Source organism: Pristis pectinata, chromosome 10, assembly GCF_009764475.1.
Source record: "Pristis pectinata isolate sPriPec2 chromosome 10, sPriPec2.1.pri, whole genome shotgun sequence".
Taxonomy (NCBI): Eukaryota; Metazoa; Chordata; class Chondrichthyes; order Rhinopristiformes; family Pristidae; genus Pristis; species Pristis pectinata.
The window spans coordinates 90,558,672-90,574,045 of NC_067414.1; the positions used below are offsets into that span (position 1 = coordinate 90,558,672).

Genomic DNA, 15,374 nt, shown 5'->3' on the forward strand with positions numbered 1-15,374 from the left:
GACGGCCCAAGAATCTCACAGAACTACAAGCCTTTTGCAAGGAAGAATGAGCAAAAATCCCCCAAATAAGAACCGAAAGACTCTGAGCTGGCTACAGAAAGCGTTTACAAGCTGTGATACTTGCCAAAGGGGGCGTTACTAAGTACTGACCATACAGGGTGCCCAAACTTTTGCTTCGGGCCCTTTTCCTTTTTTGTTATTTTGAAACTGTAAAAGATGGAAATAAAAAAGCTTGCTTAAAATATTAAAGAAATGTGTCATCTTTAACTTTATGCCTTTTGGAAATCAGGTCATCTTTTACTCGCTTAGCTATTCACAGTAACAGAAATTTCGACCGGGGTGCCCAAAATTTTGCATGCCTCTGTGTGTGTGTGTGTGTGTGTGTGTGTGTGTGTGTGTGTGTGTGTGTGTGTGTGAGTGTGTGGATATATTATATTATATTATACACACACACACACACGCAGCAGTAGGTGCCCAGAACATGCTACCAGGGTCGTGGGTGGAAGCAGTGGTGTTTAAGAGGCACTTAGGCAGGCACGTGAAAATGCAGTGAATAGATCACGTGCAGGCTGATGGATTAGTATAATTTGGCATCATGCTTAGTACAGACATCATGAGCCAAAGGGCCCTTTCATCACAGCTAGGTAATTGATCCGAAACTCACCTTCTCCACAGATGCTGCCTGTCCTGCTGCGTATTTACATCATTTTCTGGTCTTATTAACCCCATTCATACACTCCATGTTACCCAAGGTTTAAAAAAATCTGGGCAGAATTTGAAAATATGAAATCTTTATCTATGAATTGGTCATATTAAGATATTTAAGATATTTATTTATTAGTCACACGTACATCGAAACACACAGTGAAATGTGTCTTTCTGTGTAACTGAGAACGAGCTGGTGGCAGCCCGCAAGTGCCACCACAGCATGCCCACAGCTCCTAACCCGTACGTCTTTGGAATGTATGAGGAAACCGGAGCACCTGGAGGAAACTCATTCAGACTTGGGGAGAATGTACAAACTCCTTACAGACAGCGGCGGAATTGAACCTGGATTGCTAGTGCTGTAATAGTGTTACGCTAACCACTACACTACCGTGCAAAATATTTTAATTAGAAGTTTAGGAAAGTACAAGAGCAATGTTAAGTCTGTAAAATACTACTTGTTTCATACTAACATGGAGGTACACAGCAACATCAGCTACTAACAAATGTGTTGTCTACTGATACAATGTACAGTGAACAACAAGTGGTATTTTCAGTATCTAAGATAAATTAAAAGCCAATTACTATTGGAGTTTTAAAAAAAAAGTTCATGCCTAGCAAGATACTACTAACTCAAGGCAGAAGTTTGCTTGCTCAAGCCCCAATTCAGAGGCATTATCACAAAATGTTGACTGATGTTCCAGCAAAGTGCAGGGACCATGCTGTCAGAGATCTTGTATCTTATATCAAACTTTAACTTGCTGGGGGTAAAACATTTCATGCCACAAATTGTCATGAGAAAAAAAGCTCTCTTTAGTCCTGAACTAATGGTTACCCCTCAAATGATCATCACCAAAACAGATTAGCCTAGGAATTACATTAGGGAAAAAACATTTGCACTTTTCTTTTGCTAAAACTGCACATAAAAAGCAATTTGTGCATCCTCTGAAGTGCTTGTACTTATTTTCTGTTGCATTCCTACCTATCAGGAAATTGAAATGCACTCTTTGTGATTCACCCAAGCATGGGTGCCATTTCCCTGCTGTCATTCGCAGACATGATGACTTCATTGTAGTCGGCGGGTTTCTGACGTACGGACCGAAACGATCAAAAAGTCGCAACCAACCACTTTTGTTATTCACTCACAGGTAGAAAGTTGGGAACTATAATTGATTTCAAATAGAGCCAAATTTCCCAGAATGATTTCCATGCCTCCCTTGAATGGACAGACAAGGCTGATAAAGGTACGGAATCTTTGCATATGATGCTGCGATCTTTGCCCCAGGTTACTGCAGTTGAGGTCTCCATTGTGGCACAGGGCCCAACTGGACGGCTCCAAAGCAAAGGGAGCCCCATCTTAATCCATGGTACCTTTCAACCCAACCTCTCCTGATTTATCCCTTCCCTCCCTATCGTACCCGTGTTCTCTCTCCATTTCCTGCCAAACCCAATTTTCACTCATCTCCATGGCAACCACAGAGGTTGCCATGGAGAGCTCACTTTGACAGCACTGACCCCTTTCCCAGCAGGGAGTGTGTGAAAGTGGCAGCAGCTGTGAGCTCAGCAAGCAGCTGCCATCTGTGGATGCGCAAACCTGATTCTGACACTTTTAAATGAAAAAAAACACACTAAATATTTCTTAAAGAGAGGATGTGCCAGTTTGACAATTTCTGTCCACACCACAATGACATCATCAACAGAGATGGGTCCACATATCACATGAATGTGGGCAGCTCCTCCAGCTTCACTGTCATTTTTGCAGAGGGAATGAGCAGTTGACATCAAATCAGGAACAAGCCACACAGCTTCCTTTACGAAAACTTTGTGAACTATGATTATTGGCCATCCTTGCAAAGCAGGTACTGAGGTTGAATCATACCCTGCAAAAGCTTTGCTGTCCTGCTCAATTTACAGAAGAACTTTAGATTCCAGTTCAGATCTAACTTCATTATGAACATTGCTTATCTCTGCTCCTACACCCCATTAAAATGAAGGCAAATTGTAAACTTTAAAAATTGCGAAGACATAAAGGAGAGTGGGAAGGTTGTTGAAGTTATGCAACTGACAATGGTAACTTTCATTACAGTGTTCTTAGTCACCTCAAATGACTTACAAACCTTTCTGGTTAAATCCTGGGTTTGGAAAATAGCAAATCCAACTTCAATCTTCAAACAGGAACCATCAAGTCCTTGCAATGTGTGATTAGAGGATAATATAAAGGAGCATCTGAGACAACCAAAATGATTTTAGGAATGGGAATTATGTTTAATCATTTTATTTAATTTCTGAGATAGTGATAGAACCAGCAGATGGGGGAGAAAAAGGTGCAAAAATGTGTTGCATTGCACTTTTTTTTACTTGCTGCATGACTGAATAAACATGTGAATTCAGTTGTGAAACAAGTAACCTTTGCAGCAGGCATGGTGTGTAATGCAAGTATGAACTGCATGTCTCCATGTGCCTGCTGCTGCCACATAATAGACAGTGGGTGAAAAGCTGAATTTTTAATTGCTGTGAAACATATATCTGTCTTCACTGCTGGAAAATTTGAGCTATACAAATACCTGGATAGCTACAAAGCACTAAGAAGGCAGGCCCTAAATGAAGGAAGTAGGCCATCTTGAGCTGTCAACTTGGCAAACCTGTGCACCTTTGTTGGAGAATTCAATGAAGGATATGGATTAATTTGTCAATGGACCAGATCTCTCAGCATTTTACAGGTGAGGCTTTCTATTTTATTTCAGAAAGGGGCCTGATAGCACAGTTTCTCTCCCTGAGTATCCAACTTTGCCACCATGATCAGGCTTATTACCACCAAGAAATTTCATGTCATACAAGTCAGTGGTAATAAACCTGATTCTGATATCTTATTGAGAGCTGGAGAAGGAGGGTGGCCGTCCTGCTCTCCATTCTGATAATCTTAACATTAGGCTCTCCAAAACCATTAGGTTCCCCAAAACCTTTCACTACTACTGGTTCCTGTTGGGAACTGATGCTTTAAAAGCTCCAACTGCAATGTGATATTGTGCAGTTTTCATTACACAAACATTTGCACGGGTTTTGTGTAGGTGATAAGTTTCATCTGAGGTTTAGAGACTGTCTCTATCACAATATTATGATTTTATTTTCTTAAAATCTTTGAAACATTTTAATTTTATTTTTTGATTAACCCACTGTTATGCCAGTTTTATATTTACATACACTTCCCATCCCTTCTAAAGTTATTATCATCTTTCTCAAGGATCCCTTTCTTGGTGAATTAACAGACGAAGGTTATCTTGTCAATGAGTGAGTGGGAGCCGTTCAAGGGTGAGAACATACTATGACCTTATTTACAGCTTATCCCCATGGTCACCCTGGTTTACCCTATCTCAGACATTCCCCTCCCCAACCCACTCTGCAGCTTTACAAACTTTTGTCTCCTTTTCAGTTCAGACCTGAAACGTTGAATCTTGTTTCTCTTCTCACAGGTGCAGCCTGACCCGCTGAGTATTTTCAGCAATTTCTATTTTTATGTTAGTTTTCTAGCATCTATAGTTTTTTTTATATTTCAAAAGTGATTAAAGGGAGGCCAATTAAATTTTGGGTCTTCTGAGAAAAAAAATTCTTGATGTCATTAATTTCCCTTCAAACTCTGGAGTAACTCTACCCTTATTCTGACTGTACGGAAAAGAACTGAAGGTTTTAAAATTCTACATATTGAATCTGTTCAACTGGCCCCAGTATTTATGTAATCCCTGTAACCAGTATCTTTAAGAAAATCTATCTCACAAACATGAAAATAAAAAAAATCAATCTGATTCATTAAGTCTGTATCTTTCCACTGTTGCTGCTTGACTTGTTTCTAGTATTTTGCTCTCAAAGATATAATTGTAATTTATTCATCTTAAGTACAACTTAAAAATCAATAAAAGTAAAAAAAATTGCTGATTAGAAAGCAAAATAGTTTCAGTGATTTAAAGACTATGTGCTAACAAAATAAATTTTAAAAATTCCTTTTTTGCAAAATGGCAGGTGAAAAATCATAATCCACTGACAGAAACAGAATTCAAAAGCTCTCTCAAAACAAAGTACAAAGCCTCGGTTAGGATGCAAAGTTTCTTAAAATGTCAGTGTTCGCAGTGACTCTTACTCCTACCTTCTCACCCAGTGGATGACAATGATGACCCTTTTTTTATAAACAGAAACTAAATGAATAAATGGATAAATGAATGAAAATTCAGCATTGCTTACACAACTGAACAAATTACCTTGCCATATTCGGTCAAATCATTTTATAAAAACATTTCTGACGCTTTTATTGCATCAATGCAAGTCATTTTATTGATTAAAATCTATTTTAAGTTCTGTGCAGAACACAATGTTTTGATCAATTTAAATCTTTATGAAAGGATTGAAAGCATGCTGCCCATTTATTTCTGGTAAGGGCAGTGAGCTGCCCACATGACCTACCCAGAACTCAATGATCTTCCATATTAATTCAAAGGTATTTACATGTATTTTTGGGAGTCAGAACAGATAGATAATATTAGAAAAGCCATGCATATTTTTTTGGTTAAGCTAACCACAATTCTCATTCCCAAAACTCACTGCAGCAAAGACCATTACAAATCACTTCAATAACCAGTTCTAGATATTTGTGCAACAGTTTATAAAATTCATTGGGAGGGGAGAGTTAAAGCTCAGACAGAATTCAGTGATTCAGATGACATCCCGAAACCAAGGAAATAATCAGCACAAGACTTAATGTATTTTCAACATTGCTTTACAGGCTTTGGTTCCCAATCATCCATGACCTACCCAATTCCACCACAGTCAAGTAATGCTGTTCAAAAAGTAAACCATCAACAATTCACAATTTAACGTACACAACAGGCACTACAGTGTGGTTTATCTGTGAATTTAACCAAAGCAAGTAGTATGATGTTTGACTAAGCCTTTTATTTAGAAACTGCAAACCCATTCCTTATTTCCAAAAGATTTGGATATACCCCCTCCATTGATATTTAGAAAATCTTAATCTATCCTACAGGTTGAACACAAATAATAAAACAGCTTAGTATTTTATTGATTTGTAACATAATGTAAAATACTAACAACCTACCAAGTGCCTGGCAGAGTAGCAGTACTCAAAAAAAAACAGACTGTGATATATTAAGCAATTTTATGGCATAAAATGGCAACTGTTCAAAAAACAAAATTCTGAGCAGGAAGGAAATGTCCTTACTATGCCCTCTATTTTGAAACGTTTTGATAAATACTAATACTTGTGATCATTAACCAAGGTAAATGTTTAAACCAGCTGATAATACTTTGATCTCATTACCTTATGCATCTGAGGAGCACTTAATACAGCAGGGTCATTTATATTCTACATGTGTGCATCAAAATTTCAAGTAGTCATCTTCAAAACCAAAACTACGTAGATGGTTAGTAAGATCATGGAAGATCTTTGACCCATATAAAACAGTACTTTTTATAAACAAAACTCTATCAGCCTCAGATTTAAAATTAACATCTGACCTAGCACCAAGTGTCATTGAGAAGGTGTTCCAAACTTCTACCTGCATTTCTATGTAGAAACACTTCTTAAATTCACTTCCAGTAGATCTGGCTCCAATTTTGGAATATCCTTCTTCACCCTAGGCTCCTTGGCCAACAGAAATAATCCCTATCTCTTATAATAGGTGAAAATAGAAATCATCTCTTAACCTGAGGGAAGATTGAGAAATTATTGCTAAGGCATTTTCAATGCTTTAACCTGTTTCCTTTAAATTCTTGGATGAAAATCATGTGGTCCTGGGGATTTGTCATTCTTTAAAGTCACAATTTTCTTCCCTGTTAATATCTTCTTTACCCTACCAGCATGATTTCTTTGGAGTACCTAGCAGGCAATCCTCTTTCTCCACTACAAATAATACCGTAAAGTACAAAGTATACATTGTTTCCTTATTTTCACTCACAGAATCACCTTATCAGTTATCAAGGGGACATACTTTGATGATGACTGCTTCCTTTTCACATATAATGGTAAAACACTGCATTTTTATATTCCCTGTAGGTTTTTCTTCACTTTCGCCTTTTGTAGCTCTACTTTCTGCTTTGTTCCTTTCTTTCCTCACTCTCCCCTCCCCCCCCCCATCACCAGGATCTGTGATAATTTTTGCTTTAATGTGTTTTATATTGTGATTTTTAAAACCATAGTGAATATTCTCAAAGTACAAACAAATTGAAGATACCACAAGAATCGTGAATATCTCAATAAGCTACCTATTTGACTACATATGGAAAATAACTCAGTCTTTCTAGATTTCCTTGCAGTTTGCCTGGTGTCACATCTCAGAAGCAACATTTTACAGCATATTTGCTGATATCATCATACTTTCCTTGTCATATAATGAACAAAAATAAGCATTGTTCCAGATGAAGATGAACCTACAATAAATACCCTGTATAAACTTTGAACCTGTTGTTTGTTCTTTAACATTCCCATACTCTTTGCAGTTTCAAACATCTGTCCAACAATATCACAAACCTTTCTCTCCTGTGCTGTTCAATGTTGAAATGACACCATTCAGTTTATATTCTAAAGTTTATTCTGCTTCTCGAGTCTCATTACCTCCGACTCGTTGACCCAAAATTTAACCTGCCACATGGCCTAATGTCCTATCTAGATCATTCTGCACCTGCTCGTCTTTGCTCTTGACTGCCTGTAAATCTCTTCCCCTATCTTAATATCATCTCCAAATTCTGACTTCTTACCTTCAAAATCCTTTCCAGATCAATGAAATGCAACATGAACAACAAAGATTTTATTTCTGCACATCCCTGGGGAACTAGCTAGTTGCTTCTTGCCATTCTGACAGAATGCCAACGACAATCATCCTCACTGTCATCCTTTTGACCTTGCCATGTCTCAAAACCTCTCTACTTGCATCTTGTCAATCACAAATAAAAGCATCTGACAGGTTTGGTTGAAGGAGTGTAGTTTGAGGTTGGCTCCTTAGGTTACAAGACCTCAAGAAATAAATCCCACATTTGACACTGAAGACCTCTTTTACAAGACAGTAAAATGTGGAATTATTTGGGTTAAAATAAAAATAATATGCTAAGGCAATCTACTGAAAGACAAGTTTGCATCTGATGACTGGTACTCTTAATACAAATTTCTACTTCAAAAAGCAGAAGAAAGATCCAAGTAAAATAGTAAAATTCTATAGAATTTGAGAGTTTTTTGGTCTTTCAGCTGGGGATACAGAAAAATATTAAACTTACTGTTCAATTCTTGGAGAGAGGTACAGTTTAGGAAACACTTGAGTAGCTTCAGCATCCTCAAAACTGACAGACAGAAGAGCGACATCTTCTCCTGGGTCTACTATTGTATCCTACGAGAAAGAGAAAAAGAATTATTGGTCAATACCAGATCTGTTGTTTCATTACTTGTTGCAATGTCTTGCAATTATTCCTTAACACATGTTTTTCACGTGTCTTTGTGATTCAACAGGGCAAATTAGCCAAGAGAACATACTTTTCCCTCCCCTTTGAACCCTCAAGGATGCTTGCTGACTTCCAAATCACTTCCACTCTTGTAAGCCACTGTGGGCCTTCATATTCCGCAAGCGTCCCCCATTTGCTTCGCATTAACACAAACTCTCAATCAAAACTTTTGCCTATCTGTAGCAGAATCATTATCTCTAAGTGCTGAATTCAGTGTCATCTGGAAAGTGGTAAAAGTGCTGAAATGTCTCACCACTGACTCAACAATTTCATACAATGATTCTGCTACTTCTATTCACACCTTCTCCAGATGCATTTTGTGATTTTTTTTTAAATTGCTCAATTACTGTCCACTTTTGCCTTTTGTCATTTAATTTTTTTTGCTTTCCAACTTACGTTCACCTCCCGTTTTATTTTCCTCTCTCAACTTTCCAAGCTATGTTATATCTGTAAAATTTTCTAGTTTCATCAACTTTAACCGTTTCCCTTGTCACAGATGCTGCCAGTGTATTTCCAACATTTTTTGCTTTATTTTAGGTTTCCAGGAAGTACGGTATTTTACTGTTTTATTACATAATTAATATAGATAACCTTACTCGTAATCAAGGACACTATCTTATTCTGAAAAGCAAAAAAAAACACCACTGGAGGGAAAAAGAGTTAATACTTCAGGTTGATGATCTTTCATAAGAACAAAATTAACTGGAGTCCAACTCATGAAATTGGATACCTGGATCTAATCAATATTTAAATTACTTTGAATTACTTCATCATACCATAACTTACAGTGGAAAATGGCAACCACTGTTTTCAGAAATCCTTTATACTTTGCCTCCCATTTGATGCTTGCACTTATCCCTAAAGAAATTATAAAAGTCTTAGCAATCAGGCCCATGTTTATGCTGTAGTGTCTAATCTCTAAAAATGCTGGTTAAAGTAAAAAAAAATCAACCAGCGAACCATATTGTAATTGTGACATTATCGCAAATGTTCTAAATAATTTCTGCTTTGTATAATATTAAAGGAATATTCATAAAATGGATGTGGGCCAAATGCGGGCAAACGGGGCTATCTTGGTGGGCACCATAGTCAGCATGGACGAGTTGGGCTGAATGGCCTGTTTCCATGTTGTATTACCCTATGACTCTAAAAGGTTGAAGTGCAGAGAGGTGGGTAGGTGGAGGTGGGGATGGCAAGGGGAGTTCCCCTTCCTGATCACCCAGTTTATGGTAAACTACATCAAAACAGTCAAGGGTGATGAGTGCTTACTCACACACGTTTATGATGAATGCTGCAGTAATATGTTATCTGTAACATAAAACTTTACTGACCAAAGCCCACCATCTATAGCACTAAGTTTAATACAATACTGCAGATGTTGGAAATCCAAAACAAAATTAGAAAGTGCTGGAAGAACTCAGCAGATCAAGCAACAGCTGTGGAGAGAGAAATCAAGTCGATAAAACTTAGCCCTTCATGAGAACTAGAAAAGTGAAGCACCAATTCATTTGCACTCTTCCAATTTATTATACTGTATTCACTGCCCATACTGTGGACATACTTAAGAAATCAAACACAAATTAGGTGACCAATTTGCAGAATACTTTTCATTTGGCCCACAAGGGGTACCCGATGCTTCCACTTCCTGTCACTTGAATTCTTTATTGCGCTCCCATCCTAATCTATTTTTTGGCCTCCGACAATGCCGGTGTAAGCTCGAGGAACAGCACCTCATCTTCCATCTGGCTCCTTGGACTTGATATTAAATTTAACAATTTTATGTACCAGCTTTTTTTCCCCTTTCCAGACTGCATATTTCAGTTTCAATTTGTTTCCCTTTGCCCTGTTTCTGACTGCTGATATTTAAATTAATTGTGACTTTTATTTGCATTCTATCACAGACATTCTCTCTGTTCCTGCTGCTCTCTCTTCAATGCAACTTTAAACTCGGACCTTTCCAGTTCTGATAAAAAGTTCTTGACCCAAAATATGTTTTCTCTCCTCACATATGCTGCCAGACCTACTGAGTGCTTCCGGAAATATCTGTTTTTGTATCTATACCACAAAACCTGTCTGGTTTATGTATAATTGCTGGTTAGTTGATATATGTACATTTGTTTTCAATAAATAAACATCCTAATTAAATCTCTAGTTATATACAGAAAAGAGTAATACAGAAACAGCATATCTGATTTTCACATCCTTTCATTCAGCAAGGAAATTAAGCACATGGACTATGTTTATCAAAGCTATAAGATTTTGGCATTAAGTAAAAAAAAACTTTTGCATCAGGTCACAAGTCAAAAAGCAACATACTGCAGAGAGTAGCAACAAAACAAAATATAGCACAAAATTCAGCTATTCAGCCTACCAATGACTATACTGGCTTTCTGGGAGAAATATTCAACTTACCCCATTCTTTCTCCATATCCCTGCAATTTTTTATGTTCTTTAAGTAATATTGGAAATTAAAACAGGAAATGCTGTAAACACTTTCTGATCATTAAGCATCCGTCAAGGCAAGTTAAAAATTTCCTCAATTATGTATGACAATGGTCATCAACTTGAAATGTTAAATACTACTTTCCTGCATTTGCAGCACTTTCTGAATTAATTGCAGATATTTGTTTCATATGGATGTTAAAAATACACTAATTATTGAGAGGAGATAAATACATGTGCACGTGCACTAGTTTCAAGAAAACGTATTTCTTGTGTTTTAATGAAATCCAACAGGCCCAAAAATATTGGAGGCAGGATATTGAGATGGGGAAGTCATAGGATTCTGTGGAATCAACAACCAGTGGGTCAAATAGCCCCAATCATCCATTTTCTGGGTCCAATGACAAGGCCTTTTAAATTTATCTTCCTTCCTCTCTGTAATACTGTGTTCTGAGCTTTTACTTTCAATGTTCAACTACCAGTGTTGAAAGAAATTAAATTTAGATGTCTTCATATTTTCCAGTCCTGGATACTATTCCAGAATTAATTGAATACTCTGGTTACACCAAACAGTTCTATTCTGGCATATTGCTAACATGTTAATGTTTTTACAAAGCTGTGGCAACTGAAATATTTTTGGTTTAACTTCAGAAGCTGTCAGACTATCTAAATCAGGATAACACACAGTTCAGAAAAGCTGGAACACCCTGATTATAAATCTACACCCATAAATTAAATCATAGGTTGAGATTAAGGACAGGTTTCTACCAGTTTCAGAGCAGCTGCTTGAACTTGGATCAATAAATGAGCAGGGCAAAGAAAAGTTAACTATTGTAATCACTGTTGAGTTATTAACCCTTCACAATACTTATCACCTACATAAGCACTAAGCAATTGAACCGTAAATTTAAATAACATGCACACAGAAACAAACTGAGACTAGAATTAAAAAGCAGTCATAAAAACTTTGTAATTCCAATGATTTTGCCAATATTGTAAATAATTTAAATAATGATCAAAATATTTTTATTATAAAGATTCATAATAACTGTTTATTCTTCTTGGCAGTCACCTTTGCTAATCTGGATCCAATTTTCTGTATTCTCCTTTCTAGATCACATCAAATTTAAAAGTTTTTTGTCTGCACATTAGGCATTAAAACTTGTTATTTGCCACCTTTATATGACCTATGCATTTACTTTACATAACCAAAGGGGATTTGGTTTTTTTATTAAATTAAATATTTATTTCATTAATTAGAAAGACTTAATTTCTTTCAAAGACACCACTGCAACACTTAAGATTGTGGAATACACTGACTTATAGTTGGGAGGATCACAACAAAATGCAAAGTTGCAACTGAATGAGTGTAGTTCTTTCTTGTGCTATAGGTACATGTTAGAACTGTATATCATTATACCCAAATGCAAAGATGATATTGCATGAAGTGCCAAAGGAAATATTTCCTTGATCACCGAAGGGATCCATGGCAAGAGGCACTCCAAATAAATACTTGTGCATTCAATTAATGGTGCAATGACCAACATTAAATCTGTAAAATATGTCTGCAGCAGGTCATCCAGTGCAGGTGGTGAGCTGGTAAATACTTTAAGATCACATTGCTATGCATTACTGATTTGTCATCAAAAAAGCAGCACATTAACCAGCAGCCACGGGCTCTACCTGATCTTCTGGACACTGCCAGCATTTTCCTTTCGGTGGGTCAGTTAGCATCCGAGAAGAAAGAACAGAACTAACAGTGAAAGAGAGAAAACAAGCCAGTTTTCAGTAGCAGAGAAAATGGGGGAGGGATGGTTAGAACAAAGGGAATATCGCTGGCAGGTTGAGAGCTAATGAGTTAATATGGCAGTTAAAATCAAATTATGCTTCTTTGTCTGTGTTATATATTGCCGGTAGCAGGGCTGTGGGACATGCCCAGCAGACCAAACTATACTAACAGAAAAAGAAAAACTGAGCCAAAGTCAAGCAGGGATGACTGGTAGAAATGGCTAGTTCTGATACAGATAGACATGGCTGGGCATGTCCCACAGCCTTGTTATTAGAAACACGTAACACAGATAATGAAGCATAATTTGGTATTGGTATATTATTGTCACTTGTACTGAGGTACAGTGAAAAGCTTGTCTGACAAACCGATCGTACATTACGCAGTGCAGTTACATTCAGTCAGTACAGAGTGCATTGATATAGTACAGGTAAAAACAATAACTGCCACATTAATTCATTTGGTCTCATCCTATCTTTGTTCTACCCATCCCTCTCCCAGTTTCTCTGCTACTGAAAACTAACTTGTTTTCTTCCTTTCCCAGTTCTGACAAAGGATCTTGGACCTAAAGTATTAACTCTTCCTCTTCCTATAAATATTGCCTGACCCACTGTGTTTCAAACACTTCCTGTTTTTATTTCAAATTTTCAGCACCTGCAGCTTTTTTGATTTTCATTTTCCTTTTGGTTTCAGCAACAGGTCTGACCTGCATCTTACAGCTTCAACATATTCCTTTGTTTTCTCTCTGTCTGGCTCTCTCTAACTGCCCCCATTAATCGGTTGTAAACATCAGTGCTGTAAGCATTAGTTACTCCCTCTGTAACTTGTTTTCCCACTTTCCCAGTTCTGACTTAAAGTCCTCAATCAGAATCATTAATCAGTTTTTCTTTCTAATACTGCCTGGCCTGCTGACTGTTTCCAGCATATTGTGTTTTGATTTCTTCCACTGTTTATCATCCTTTATAAAACAGTAAGTACAATAACATAAGAAGGACAGAGAATCTGCTGCATCTTCTAACACAGAGCAGTACAGTACAAGAACAGGTCCTTCAGCCCACTGTATCTGTGCCGACCAATTTAAACTGCATATCTACCAGCACGTGGTCTATATCCCTCCATCCCCTGCCTGTTCATGCATCTGTCTAAATGCCTTTTGAATGTTGCTATCTTATCTGCTTCCACCATTTCCCCTGGCAGTGTGTTCCAGGCACCTACCACTCTGTATATAAAAAAAACTTGCCTCATAAATCTCCCTTAAACTTTCCCTCTCTCATCTTAAATCTATGCCCTTTAGTATTTGACATTTCCACCTGGGAAAAAGAATCTTGACCATCTACCGCTGTGTTACATGGCAAGTGAGCATAGGAGTCCCCCAGATCAGTACTAGGTTCAGGATAAGGCATTGCTGTTTAGTTGTCAACAGTGCTTTGCACCACAATGACTGCCCATCAAAACAGAAACAAAGTAGTGTGGGTGCTGGAATTCTATACTGAAAATACTCAGCAGATCAGTAACATTGTTGGAGAGGGAAACAGCACTGATGTTTCAGATTACTGACCTTTTACCAGAAATAGGCTAGGCAAGGTTTCAGATGCAGGCAAAGGGGGAGGAGGATAAAACAATAGGAAAGGTCTGTGATTGGATAGATTTCAGGAGAGATCATCAATTAGATGTTCTAGTTTTACATTCCAGGCTATTTTACCTGCGATGAGATCTTGACTTGGACCTTTGGATGGACCAAGCAAACAGGCTTTCCACTGAAAAAATAAGGTCAATTATTTTGACTATATTTGACCCAAGCTCATAAGTAAGCAAGACTAGGAGTAAATGGTATGTGGGACCTCTTGGTACATTTTGAAATGCAGTAGATCCAAATATACCTGTCAGTCCTTCGTATTACACTTGATAAGTCCAAGTTATTTTTTCCGCAGGGAAAAATTGATTATTTGAATTAAGCAACTTGGAAATAAAAATAGGTAGCAGAGAAATTATACTCAGGGTTCTTAAGATATGTGCTGAAAAAAAAATTGGGTCAACTGACAATCAAGAATATTGAAGCTGGCGGCAAGTACCTTGGGGCATTTAAAAACAGGAAAGTCTCAGAATATGCTTTCATAAGATACATTGAGTTTCTGGGCACATTACTGTACAAGAGAAACATTAATTGTGGTCCCTTTTTTAATATATATTCTTGTGTGAAGACTAATAAAGTGGTACTCAGTTTTCCATCTCCCAAGGTATTTTCCCAATATTTTTCATAGAACATAGAACAGTATGGCACAGGAACAGGCCCTTTGGCCCACGATATCGGTGCCGAACACAATGCCAAATTAAATCAAATCTCTTCTGCCTGCATGTGATCCATATCCCTCCATTCTCTGCAATATTCATAGAACAACTCAACAACTCAACTCATAGAACAACTTCCCAGAATTTGATCAAAAGAGTAAAACTAATGCCAGAAATGTGATTTCTAGAGCTGGTACAACAGAAAGGTGAAATAAGCCTTATTACGTTTTTCATCCCCATGTTTGCCATTGGAAAGGCTGCCCATTGCAAAGGAACTGCATCCAGAACTCAGTTGAGATAACCATGGAATGTGAATGTGCAACATTTAAGCTATGAAGCAATACCAAAATTAATTTTAGCTGACAGCTTGCAGCCAGAGAGTGCATTGATAAAATTTAGGGCAGAAATTTGCCCTCATAGCTCTATATGGAAACAAGTTTGAGTGCAATGTTCAGCTGCTACCTTTTCTTGTGTCTTGTACATGATTGCATGCAAACAGTGGATCCACAACAGACTGCATCTCAGTGCAGACTGGTATCACTCAATGCCGAGTCTATCCCTCAACAATTTTATCAGTTCTTCTTGTTACAATGCTGCACCTCACTTCCAACAGACCTCCTGCTGTAATGGAGCTAATTTACAGGACAAAATGGAA

The 15,374-nt window shown here is 37.5% G+C and overlaps 1 protein-coding gene across 2 annotated transcripts in view; it reads right to left on the reverse strand.

The window, feature by feature from the left end:
• The window catches only part of babam2 (BRISC and BRCA1 A complex member 2), a 155,451-nt gene that overhangs the window by 56,595 nt on the left and 83,482 nt on the right, over nt 1-15,374 (reverse strand). For both annotated transcript variants that reach the window (XM_052025195.1, XM_052025196.1), the window contains exon 7: nt 7,981-8,090. In XM_052025195.1, coding sequence (XP_051881155.1) covers nt 7,981-8,090 — 110 coding nt within the window. The remainder of the gene's footprint in view (nt 1-7,980; nt 8,091-15,374) is intronic.